The sequence below is a fragment of the Centrocercus urophasianus genome, unplaced genomic scaffold (assembly GCF_019232065.1).
Source record: "Centrocercus urophasianus isolate 14NV4802_14NV808 unplaced genomic scaffold, USGS_Curo_1.0 seq_14, whole genome shotgun sequence".
In the NCBI taxonomy this organism is placed as follows: Eukaryota; Metazoa; Chordata; class Aves; order Galliformes; family Phasianidae; genus Centrocercus; species Centrocercus urophasianus.
Window position 1 is genome coordinate 37,578,537 of NW_024884586.1, and position 12,867 is coordinate 37,591,403.

The 12,867-nt window shown below is 44.2% G+C and overlaps 1 protein-coding gene across 1 annotated transcript in view; it reads right to left on the reverse strand.

Annotated features, from left to right (window-relative positions):
* PPP4R3A (protein phosphatase 4 regulatory subunit 3A) overlaps positions 1 to 7,258 on the reverse strand; it is a 37,887-nt gene extending 30,629 nt beyond the window's left edge. The window contains exons 1-2 of the mRNA XM_042814311.1: positions 7,072 to 7,258; positions 227 to 282 (exon numbers count right to left, since the gene is read on the reverse strand). Of these exons, the coding sequence (XP_042670245.1) occupies positions 227 to 282; positions 7,072 to 7,213 (198 nt within the window). The 5' untranslated portion in view covers positions 7,214 to 7,258. The remainder of the gene's footprint in view (positions 1 to 226; positions 283 to 7,071) is intronic.
* Positions 7,259 to 12,867: the final 5,609 nt, after the last annotated feature.

Genomic DNA, 12,867 nt, shown 5'->3' on the forward strand with positions numbered 1-12,867 from the left:
TGCCACAACTGTGCCTTGTCCATTTCACCCACAAGATTTTTGTGTGTGTGTGTCTGTGTGCAAGCAGGACAGATAACTTCACAAGAATGCACAGAAATGGTGAGCACAACTTTGTTTCCCACTGGGGGTACCAGAACATACAATATCAATTGCAATAGAGATAAATCTAACAATTTCTGATGTTAAAAAACTGCTGTTACAAGTGAAGAAAAGACAATATGTTTACCTGTTGCTTCTGGTACGCTGTATTCGGGTTAATTTTGGACTCCAAAAGAAGAGAACCTAGAAAGAAAAGTTCCATTTATTTACATGTGTACTAGAATTTCAATCTCATCACAATTTTTCTGAACACTCTTCCCTCAGGTGGGTATTAACATCTTCCCTCCCAGCGACAGACAGACTTAATCCATATTCTACAACTTCATCTTTCAAGATATTTTTCCACATAAACAGAACATTCAGGAGCATCTGAGGACTGGATTCTCAAACTGCCACACTCTGAAATAAAACCTCCTTCTGCATAAGCACCAATGTTAATATAAGTCCAGCTTAGCTTGGAGGACTAACCTTGCTAGAAAAACAACAAAACATTTTTATTTGCTTTTATCTGTGAGCACATCACATCCCTCATCCACCTTACTGTTCAGCTGCCAGCAAGTGAGGAAATGTGACAACCATGACCTTGGCATAGGCATCTGCAGAGCTTCATTCAACATACATGACAAATATACTGACAGTGCAAAGCGTCTGCAACTGAAGCATAAGGCCCCAGGTATCCCTTAGAGGCACTCTTCCATTCATTTACCAGTTTACGTTTATTCTTCAGTAGATATTCAAACTATCAACTACTGAATTACATAACAGTTCTAAGATAGTTTTATATCTATTACTAAAACATTTGCCAACTGAAGCAATCTTAAGTAGTCTCCCAAAAATCTCAGTAAAAGAAAAAATGAAATGCTTCAACCACCTCAAACGGAGAAGCACAAGAATTTGAAGGCATGACAGACAAATTACTTGGATTTGAAGAACATACTTGGAATGGAAACACTCTTTCTAGATAGTACAGTAGAATCAACTTGTTGAACAGATTATGGCTCAATAGGTTTCACTACTTGAAGTGTGTGCCATTCATAAATCCACACCAAAAATACCCCCAAACCAGCACTTGCTGACAAAGTGTCACCATACCAAACCCTGTAAGTTACAGTCACGAATCAATAAGCACCGCTCTTGTGGAACTGCTGCTAATTAATGGAAGGCGTTAGGTTGGAGGAGGTGAAGGAAGAGACTGATGAATCTAATCACAAAATTTTACTCACTGAAACAGAAGACCATTAAAGAACAGCAAATATCAGAAGAGTTCCCTGTCTGTAGGGCAATAAAGGTTATTACTCAATGAACCTAGAACTTTAACAAGAACTTTGATATTCACTGTAGAATTGTAAGGCTCAGATTTATTTTATTTTTATTTTTTAAACTTACCCGTGACTGCTGCTTCTACCTGATTTCTTAGGAAGAATTGCACAGCAACAGCATTCAGGAACCATGCTGGCTTAAGGAGATGTGCCTGCCTCACACTGCCCGTACAAGAAGAGTAGCTTATAAATCCAGATACAATCCAACAATGAAATTGAGTTAAATGGCCCTCAAGGGGAAAACAAAAGACACAAAGAGAAAACGAAAAACAAAAACGCTACCTCCGAAAAAAAAATCAACAATACATATCACCCTTTCTTTCTCAGAGCTTCTCCATTTTTTAACCCGTATCAATTAAACTGCCTTGGTAACAGCTGAAGCCTGAGAGCACAGTTACAGAAAAAAAAACAACTACAGAGTTAAAACAAAGAAGGAAAACTTTGAGGATGAGCTATAGTGATGAATCCAATACACATATGGTACTCAGGCCATAGCTTCAGGCTTCAAACGTTGGGTTTGCCTAGAGAATATCTACACACAATGCTCCTTTTGCTGTTACCACCAACAGCTAAAAGCAGTAAGCATTTCTCTTCCATCTTTCTTTCAGTTTCAAACTCCCAGCTTCAGCTGGGGTTTTAGAATGCTACCTCATGCTACTAACTTCATTGACTGTCTTCTAGGAAGTCTTCTGTCTAGTAGTAATAGCAGCAAACATGAATGAGAATCCTGCAAGATTACAAGCAATTGATGTTTCAACACCATTCTTAGATCTGAAAAAGCATGCAGACATGGAAATCCTGAAATCAGCATAAAGTCACATGACTCAAATTCCACGTCTGCCATAATACAATTTGAAAAAACCTTGAAGACAACTCAAACCAGACAGTACATCTTCCAGGCTGGGAGCAGACATCAGAAAATGGCTTCTTTACTGGACTGGCCACAAAGGAGCATTTCTTCCCTTCCAAACCTGATGCCTGCAGGAAAGACAAATCAAGCCTTATAAGGCTTGACTAGCTCCTCACTCCCAAATGATTCAACTTATTTCTCACCACTCTGGACAATATCTAGAAAAATCTGAACTCAGAAATAGAAATGTACTGAAGTGTAAACTGCACCCTACAGCCTGTAACAGCTAGGAGTCCATCCTTCTGGATAAACTGATGCTCCGTTTGTGCAATTTGGGCTCCAAAAAGGGTTCAAGCCAAGAATAAAAATTAAAAAAATAATAATTTATTATTATTATTATTATTATTTTAAGTGAGTGGTTATTCCAGAAGTTAGTTCACTAAGTCTATTTTTCTGCAGTAGGTTTTACAGCATCAGGCCCTTTCCCAGAAGGAGACTACCATAGGCCTGATACTCCTGGGAAGCAGGCAACAGTAACAGATACCTGTAACACAAGTGCGTTCCTTAGAAAAATGTTATCAAGTTCAATATACCACAGCATCAATTTCTAAATACCAATCAACAGCCTCATTCTTTCACTTGTCAGAAAATTATTTTTCTGTTGGCAATATCCTGGAATATATCAGAACCATCCAAACTACTTCATACCAATAATATTTGACCTCATTCCTCAATGACTTTATTCAAAGAGAATAAAGACCTGAAAAATCACCTACATATAAACAATGTTTTTAAATAAATCTCCCCACAGTTACACAGATCTACTTGTTCTCTAAATTACAACCTTAAATGAATTTGCAGAGGTAACTGCGAAAGAACCGTGCCTGAAAGTAACACCTGAAACCACCACTGATGGCAGAATTCTCTTATTTGGCACTGTAATGCAATACAGCACAGCTATACCATTTAGCTTTTTTTTTTTGTTAGTGCAACAAAGTCATTCTGTGATGTGACTTTGTACACAGCGAATGGTTTGCTCAAAAGAAACTACATAAGCAATGCTGTTTTAGAAGACACTTAAAGAACATCAAATGTCCCAAAGCAGCAGACCTCAACAACAGAACTGCAGAATTGTTTTCATATATGCGTGTGGAGGAGACCTGCTGGTAAGGAATACTGCTCCTCTTCCATGGAATTTACTTGGTTCTATCTTCACAGGAAACAGAGGAAAGGACAGGAAGACTGTCACTCATTTCCTTCTATCAGAATAAAAGCTGTTTAATGCTGAAAAGAATTTCCAAACTTTTGTTAGTTTTCCCCCCTATAGGAAGCATCTTAATTTTTAAACAGATTAACAACAGAACTCCTGAACATACGCTCCAAAAAGATGTTGCAGAGAAGGCACTTGAAAAACCCATCCACTGTACTTCCAATTGGGAAAAGTATATTTTGCCTATTTTTGGTTGTTGTTCTAAACTTGCCAAAAGCAACACTCTTCCAGGAAAGGTATGTTGCAGGAGACTTCTATTCAAAAATTGAGCAGCTTCCCTGAACAAGTGCCCAAGCAGCTTACTGTTGAACACCAACCTTACTGGCTTAGGGCTCAGCATTAGCACAGTACCCCTAACAGCAGTAGCAGCATGAAAACAAGAAAAAAAAAAGAAAAAAAAAAAAACAAACAAACAAAAGAAGAAACACTCAGAGAAGCTGTAAGACATTCAGGATCAAGCGCTACCAGTTTCTGGGCCGTTTTCCTTAAAAAAAGTGAAATAAAAATAAGATGTAAGCCCTTGAGTCTGTATAAAAGGAAAGAAACAAGAAGATGGCAAGGCAAAATGGCCTCCAGTGGGGGAACTCATTCTGGCTTGTCAAAGTGGGGTCACTGGACTGGTAAGCATTTTTTAAAAGTTTAAGCTTTCAAACTGCCCTAAGTTAGTTGAACAGAAGTCCACTCTAAGGGTCACCTCAGTTATCTGAGCTCAGAACATAAAGGGATCTGAAACCACACCATGAGCACCAGAAGCACAAAGACAGTTCAAGAACCAGTCAAGCCACAGCAGTCTAAAGAAAAATAATATCGGAGATCACTCCAAATTTCCCGCAATGACTCCAATGGTGCCTGGGAACACGACAGACACCTCTGTAACACAAACCACTCATTTGCCCTGTATTTTTTTTAAGTCTATGTTAAAAACAAAAGCTCTACAGATAAGAAGTGAGTAGAATTGCAGCTTCTTTATTACTCCAATTCAGCATGCTAGCTTACCTTGGATTTGGCATAATGACTCCAACTCTTATCTGAATACCCTGACCCTATCATAAAAACCTAACCATCTGTACAGCAGCCATGGAGCTGCACAACTGGAAGCCTGAAGGATGTGCCAGCCTACAGAGCCAGCCACTTGACCTCAGCTGCTGCTGGCATGCAGACAGTGGAACCAGAGTGGGAATTTCCAGTGCAGAGGGGAACCGCTGCTCACAGCCCCCACTCAGGAAGCAGAGCCTTCAGCTTCTGTCAGATCCCAGCTTCCCAGCCAGCTTCCTGGAGCACATCAGCAAGAACAAGCAACGTGCACAGGATGAATCTCAGCACAAACACTAGGAAAAGCTAGTTTATAAAAGGAGGAAGGAAGAATTTCATTGTGGAAAGAGGAGGAGCTGACAAAAAGACAATACAAGAACGAAACGGAGACATGGAAGTAATGCTATATAGGTCAAGATCCTAGTGCTTGCACAATTTTGGGAACCAGAAGCTATCGACTTCTAGTTAAAAAAAGCATGTGAGGGAACACCAACTGCACACTACCTGAAACACGTGGTTTTAAGTTTGGCATCACCTTTTCCTAAATTATTTGCTCACATTTAATAATGACAGAATTTGCTTTCTTTAATCCACAAATCAGATTTTGTGAGGTGTTTGACACAAGCAAGTTAGAAAAAAAAAAACCTGGCCTATTAATAGAGTGCACACTTATCCAAGCCAGACAGACACTACTGACTAAATTAAGAACTTACACACTGCACGTTATTTGCTACTCTTGAAGCATGTGCTGAGACAGGTCTGATGTGTGCAAGCCATTGGGTGTATTTCCATGTACTATGAGCAATTACCATGTGTGAGCACACTGTTCTGATTAAAGTGCCTTAGTTACACAGCACAAAGCAAAGACTTCGTGTTTGTTTTGGGGTCCTTTACACCAAGTTATGTTTTCCACCTTATAGATTGTTCACTGGCAGCAACAACCCAACTGTGGCTCAAATCGGTCTTACCACTCAAAGCCAAGAGATCTTAGTGTGAAGGGACTATTTCTTCACAAGAAACTCGCAGTCCTTTCACTTTCTTTCCCACGAGGAACAAAAATAAGTAAATTAGGAAACTGATTAGCATGTAACAGACATGACAGTTTTTAAATCGTCACTAACAGAGCTCCTGAGTGCAGCAGTAGCAGCAAGGGCTGTATCCACAACAAAATACATGGCAACACAAGGTTTGTCTGAAAGTACAGTGATAATCTCCTCACCTCCCTCCCTCATGTTCAAACTAAACAAAGTTTCTTTCCATTCTGTGTGTTTTTTCTTACACTGAAAAGCTGGTCAGACTAAGAAGGAAGCTTCTTCATTGTAGAATACACGAATAAAACCTCAGAATCATAGAATAGTTTGGTTGAAAGGGGCCTCGAATATCACCTAGCTCCATCCAACCCCCCAAAATAAGCACCAATTTAATTTTTCAAGTATAATTAAGAAACTACAAAACCCTGAGATTCATGGTTAAATCAGAAGACCAAACATCAAAAACCTGCTCAGATTCAAGTTTGTTCCTCCACATCAGCTTATGATCTGTTTGCTGTACATAACTTTCACAAACAGTGAGAATCAGTGATGCTCAAGGTGCTTTTCATCCTAGTTTCTACAATGAAGAAAAAAAACATGGAAGAAAAATGAAAGATCATCTTTTACTGGTCACAATCCACTGGACACACCTGTACACTTAGAGCACCGAGGCATGCACTGACAGACATTACTAGCAAAAATTACATGCCAGATATTCTAAAACATGTAATTTAAAACCTGACCATAGTGCTCACTCCACCAACAATCAAGAGTAGTTCAAATGCATCTATTGTAGACACTACTACTTAGCCTGCAGTAAATTTTGTCATAAAAAGTGAAGGAAATGGATAATGCATCATTCTACTTACAGTGAGATCTAGAGTCAGTTAAGAACTGAGATACTATTTTATGATGAGAAAAAAAATTGTGCTATTCTGTCCATTCTTTTCTACTACAACTGTACTTCGCTAACTGTTGATAGATAGTAGGATGCCTTAATTCTTAGAAGAAAGGAGAGAGTGCAAGAGAGAAAAGAAATGGATATTAGACAGATTCTTTAAGAGGTCATCAGGTGACTAAGAAACACGATTTGAGTCTGAGCGCTTCTTCCAAGAGGGGTCATTTCCAGAAACACCTGAGGACAGGTAGATCACAGCGATCAGTTCTGAAGCGGGAGCATGCCGGGCGGCTGGAGACGGATCGCGAGATACCCACACCCGCACAGTGCTCACAACCAGACCTGACCGCGTTGGTACGAAACGCTGCATATTCCCCGTGAACCCAGCGCCTACTACGCCCGCACTCGATGGCAGCCTCCCGTTTCCCCCACGCAGAGTAAGAAGAGAGAAAAACGCCTGAAGCTCGCTCGTAGTTACCACGTTTGAATTACGCTGCGAAACACAGGCGCACAAAGCTAAGCCCAGGGCTTTCCAGGGCAGCACGAGGCCGCAGAGCTCGGCGCGCACTCACCATCGCTCTCCGCCCTGACTAGCAGGGACATGCCCTTCAGCCGCTCCACGTAGCAGGAGGACACATGCCCCGTGCCTCGGTCGTCCCACTGCCGGTCCTCGTTCAGCGTGTAAACCTTCACCCTGCGCCGGGTGTCAGTCATCGTGCCGCCGGCACCGCGGCCACCGCGCCGCTTCGCGAAAGCCGAGGGAGCGTGCGGGCGGCCGGGGGCCGGGCCCCCTCGCGGGGCGGCGGGAAGGAGGGCGGCAGCCCCACGCGGCCGCGCCGGGAGAGCTCTTCGTCCCGCCGCTCAGCGCTCCGACGAGATCCTCATGGCCGCGGAGGAGGAGGGCCGAGGCACGGGGAAACGGCGGGGAGAGGCGCTGCTCCGGGTCCAGCCGACAAAAGGCGGGCAGGGCACCGCAGGGAGAGGCGGCGAGGGACGGAACGCGGAGAAGGCGCGGATCCGGGGCGGCGGAAGCGGCGGGCGGCCCGGGGCCCGAGCGGGAAGCGCCGAGGCCGGACTGAGGCGGGCGGGAACAGGTCCGCCCGGCCCGGCCCAAGCGCGGCTCTTTGTGCGGCGGCCGCCCAGGCCCGGAGCCCCTCGCTCGCGTCCGTCAGCGCGGGACCCCGCGGAGCCGCCCTCCTTCCCGCGGAGCCGGGACCGGCGGGCGCCGCTGGCCCGGGGCGGGATGAGGCGGGCAGGCGGGCTCAGCGCCCCGGCTCCCCCATGGGCTCCGGTCGCAGGCGGCGGCTTCACTCCCAGCCCGACACGGCCGCCATGTTCTTCTTCCTCCTTCTCCTCCTCCTCCTCTTCCTCCTCCCGGTGCAGCTGCGTCGGCTCAGTCCCGGCTCTTCAGCGCGCCCCGCGGCGTAGCCGCGTTCTCGACACCCGGCGGCAGAGAGGCGCTCGGCTTAGCCCGGCCCCGCCGGGAGGGCGAACGGCAGCGACGCGGCGCGGCCCGTCCAGCCCTGCTCCCTCCGTCTCTGGCTCAGTCACTGCGCGGCCGCCATCTTGGTTTCACCTCTCACTGGAGGCGCGGGGTCTCCCAGCCAGCGGCGGCACGGGCCGCCGGCCATCATTTAAAGGGCCAGCAGCGCCGAGCGGGCGGCGGGATGGGGGCGAGTAGCGCCACGAGGTTCGGCTCCGCGCGTGCTTGGCGGCACCCGTACAGTCCTGCCGCGCCCCCCGCAGCGCTCCGCCGGGATCGCGCTCAGCCGGCGCGGGCGGGAGGCGCCTGGCCCGGCTCGGAGGTGGGCGCCGTGTGTGCGTATGTGTGGGCGGATGGGAAAGCGCCGCTGAGAGCGCTCGTTGGGAGCGCTTCTACCTCTGCCTGTCCTCATTGCACCGTGACCCCGTGTCAGGGCGCCGTGGAACGCCCAGACCCGGCTTCCTGAAAAGCTTTTATTGTTATCGTCATTTTTTTTCCTTTTTCCCCTCTCCAATATAACTGAAAACCGAGAGTTAAACAGCTGCTGGCTTAGCGGCTGTTGCACCTCCACCGGCAGGGATAGGCTGTCACCATTGTAATAACAAACAGAAGCTGTTGAGTCTCTGGTTCTGCTGCTGCTGCTGCCAGCACCCCAGCATGTCTGACAGACTGCCCTGTGAAGGGCACAGCAGGACCGGCAGTGAGCACAAACAGTGCATTTTGGGCACTACCTCTGCATTAGAGCCTATTTAAGAGCACATATTGGGTATGCTACATATAATGCCTTCTCTTGAGGGCAGGGAGTCCTTGCAGAGGGAGGACTAGTTAGTCAACAGCCCTAAGAAGTTTAACAAGAACCAGCGCCAAACTCTGCACCTGGGATGGGCCTATCCTGGCAGACTGGGGCATATGAGACTGGAACTGGTCATTCTGGTAGATGGAAGCTGACATGAGCCATCAGTGTGCCTTTGCAGCCATAGGGCCAACTGTACCCTGGGGTGCACCAGGCCCACCACTGCCAGCGGGTGAGGGGAGGGGTTGTCCCATGCTGCTCTGCTCTGTGCAGCCTCACCTCCAGCACTGGGTGCAGTTCTGGGTACTATGATGTAAGAAAGACATAAAAGTATTAGTGTCCAAATGATGGCTATGAAGATGGGGAAGATATGTGAGGAGCGGCTGCAGCCCATTGGTGTGTTCAGCCCAGCCCCTCCTGAGGGGAGGCTTCGTGGCCGCTGCAGCTCCTCACAGGGAGCAGCAGAGCAGTGCCGAGCATGAAGCTGTGTCTGGGGTGGGTCAAGCTGGGTGTTGAGAAGAGGTTCTTCACCAAAGGCCTGTGGGCATCGCACACAGCCCAAAGCTCCAGAGTTCGATGAGCGTTCGGACAGTGCTCTCAGATACTGAGTTTGAATGTTGGGTGGTCCTTTGTGGAGCCAGGAGTTGGACTCAGTGATCCTTGTAGGTCCCTTTCAACTCAGGATATTCTATGATAAACTTCAAGAATATTGTTCAGACATCCATAATGAGGCTGAAGGCAAGCTGTCTTCAGTTCTCTGTGTAGTGCTGCTGGCTAACACAGAGAATGGTTTGGAAAGACTAGTGCGAGAAGGTGAAGCACTCCACTCACTGCTGCCGCCACCACAGAGCCCCAGGTGGGCACCCTGAGAGGTGCTGTTCCAAGGCCCCTCCAGAGCACATCTGCAGGTGCTTTCCTGTGACTTCAAAAAACACTGATGTCAGTGAGAGAAATTTCCATGGGACTGTAACAGGACTGTAACATTTTCTCACAATTTACAAACTGTACTGTCTTGTGGGCATCAGATCAGGCATAGACTGCAGATTGCTGCAGTTATGATTCTTATGTGTTTTTGTTTGTTTTGTGAATTGAGAACAGGAAATTTGATCAGATTTCAGTTTGTGTAGGTTGCTTTGTGAAAATGTTCAGTTTTGCTTCTTTTAATTGATTTTCATTTAATAATTAACAATGTATGATTTTCATATCAGTCTAAATAATGATTTGCCCAATCATAGTGCCCTGTTAGACACAGGTAGACATAGTGCCAGGTTTTCACCAAATTCTCATTGTATCTGGCAAGCAGTTTTTTTGTGTGTTTTTGTTTTTTTGTTTTTTTCCAAATATTTCATCTAAGTGACACCAGAAGAAAGGCTGGGCATCCAATGTATCTTCCCATCCTTAAAGGCAGATGCAAAAGAAAAATATGTGTTTTTGTTGTTGTTGTTGTTTGATTTTGTTTTTGTGTGGGCTCATGATTTAAAAGGCAAAAATATGCCAGGTTATGTCTCAATTCCTTCTCCATTTCCAGAGATCTGAAGGACTGTGAAATATCTTTGGGGATGGTGAAAGGTCACTAACTGAGTTAAAAGGTCAGGTTCCATCAGTTCAAGGACCTTGTCCTCACAGACTTTGGCTTACCAGGAACTGAGTAACATACAAAGAAATGGAGTACTGAATACAGTTTTAAACTTACCATACCTATAGAAAAGTAAATTCACATGGATCAATATACTAAGGAATAAGCCTCAGAGGAGTTTTATAGTGAGCGCTACTTGCATGTCAGTAGGACTAAAGATCATTTTTCAACACTCACTAGTAATTTTGGCAAGGAAAATTACATTGTTATGATGAGGAACTTCAGACATATAACTTGGAGCTAAACAGTAAAAGATTACTAGAGCTCTTAAAAATCATAGTTCATGACAAAAAAAAAAAAAAAAAAAAGTCCTATTGGAGAAATGTACAACTTCAGAATTTATTTTGGTAAAGATAAGGTAATTACAAGCCTGAAGGAGTTCACCTGAGCATGTAGACAACACACAAGTGGACAGTGGCGGTGTCTTGTTCATAAGGCTTGTATTTTGGCTTGTTTCTCTCAAAGCTGCAGAAAATGAATGACTGAGTGAGAAGAAAAACTAGATAGAAATGTGTCAAAGCAGTGGGAGTAAAAATGAAGTTGAATGATTTAAGCCAGGATGTTGTCATGAAAAAAGACATTCAGCAAAATGCATTTCTAGTTTTGTGGGGAAGCAAACACGGCAGTCGGAAGTAAAGATATTAAAGTAGGAAATAGAGCAATCATTTTAAGAACAGTTATAAAGCATAGAAAAAATGGATGAGAAAAAGTGTGCTTGGTAATTTTAGGAATAACTCTAGCTTTCTAAATTTTGACAGTATTGTAGGCCAATATATCTAAATAGATACAGATAAGAGTTTTATCCGATCATTGAAAAAATGTATGATGGACTTCAGCATATCAAAATGACTGAGTACCTTCCTTGTCATTATTAGTATGGGCACCAAACAACATAACTTAAAGAGAAACATTCTAAAGTAGGTGAGTCATAAAGAACTTTAATTTGAGAGTATTAAAGGAGACTGCATATGGTCTTCCACAAAGTATGAAATCATATACATTTCTAATAAAGCTCTAATTACTGCAGGAATTCTGTAAGTCCTGAAAACTGACCTTAAGTATTCAATTTGGACAGCTGAAGACACAGATAACAACAAACTAATTTATCTGTCATGAATAAAACCAACAACAAATGCTGATACAGGACATAACAAGTTATGAGATGGGAGTACAGCAGTAGCAGCTGATGTGACTTTATAGAAAAAGAATTTGTCAAGTGTATTTTATTTCTTGTTAAATTACAAAGTTGATGAAGATGGAGGTGCAGGTATAATACATTTGGATTGTTCTCAGATACTTTTCTGGAAGCTTGGCCATGTAATCTGTCAAGAAGACTCACAATGCATGAGAGTAATGTGTGGAGATAGGCGCAGCTCCAACGGAATCATCAGTCAGAGGAGATGATTGTAGATGACTACATAGAAACCAAAAGTAGGACTGCTGCTATTCAGGATTTGTTATAACAATTAGAAATTCAATGCAAAATCTCTTTGAATAAAAACTGTAGCACAGAGAGCCTGAAAGAGTTACAAATACTGTTGAGGACCCAGGGGTCAGAAACAGACAGGTTGCCCTACTAAATGCAGTCACCACCATATTTTTAAGGAAAACAGTGACACTTTGCCTTAAAACTCAGAGCAGTAGACTGACTGAAGAGCTGATGGATGAGCTGTGGTAAGCTAGGGATGTCTTGGATGTGCTGTGATGTACACCTTCTAAATAGGACCATTCAGATAGTCAAATATGAGCTCACGTCTACAGGTAGACATGCAAAGGCAGCTCTGAAAGAAGCTAGGCTGCACAGTGAAGAAGCAACCCAAAACAAACTTCTTACATCATGCTCTGTGCATAAGATCTAGTACTGTTCAGGTATATTGTAAGCTTGCAAGCTGTGTAAGAAAACAACATCAGTAAAAATAGCTTTAATGCCACACTCTTTAATTCTGTTGTCTTCACTGTTAAAAGATCTCAAGAAATTGGAGAAAGGACCATGTAAGTAACTTTGTTACTTTGCAGATGCAGGGCTAGCTCACTGCAACATCTCAGAGTCCTGCGCTATGCACCGTTTTGCACCATGCCCTATGAATCATGTCTCAGACGCTACTGTTCAGTTTTCACATCCCTCCACCAAAGCCCTAGAAGCAATAGCCCTGTTTTTGTGCCCAAACCACAGATCTGAGCCTGGGTATGTCAGCAGTTAAAATTCTGTAACTCCTTCTCCTGCATCATGTGCGTATGAATCCCTTCAACAGAAATGTCATCTCTTCTCTTTCAACCCCTACTAACATCTTAAATTTCACATTGCTGGAAAGGCCCTGATCCTGCAAGCAGTTTCCTTTTGAGAATTCTGTGCAACTGCATAGTCATGCAAAGGCTTTATTTGTTTTGAATTCTTTCATGCCCCTCTGGAAAAACGCTACACTTATCTAAATATGTAGACCTGTTCATCAAAGACT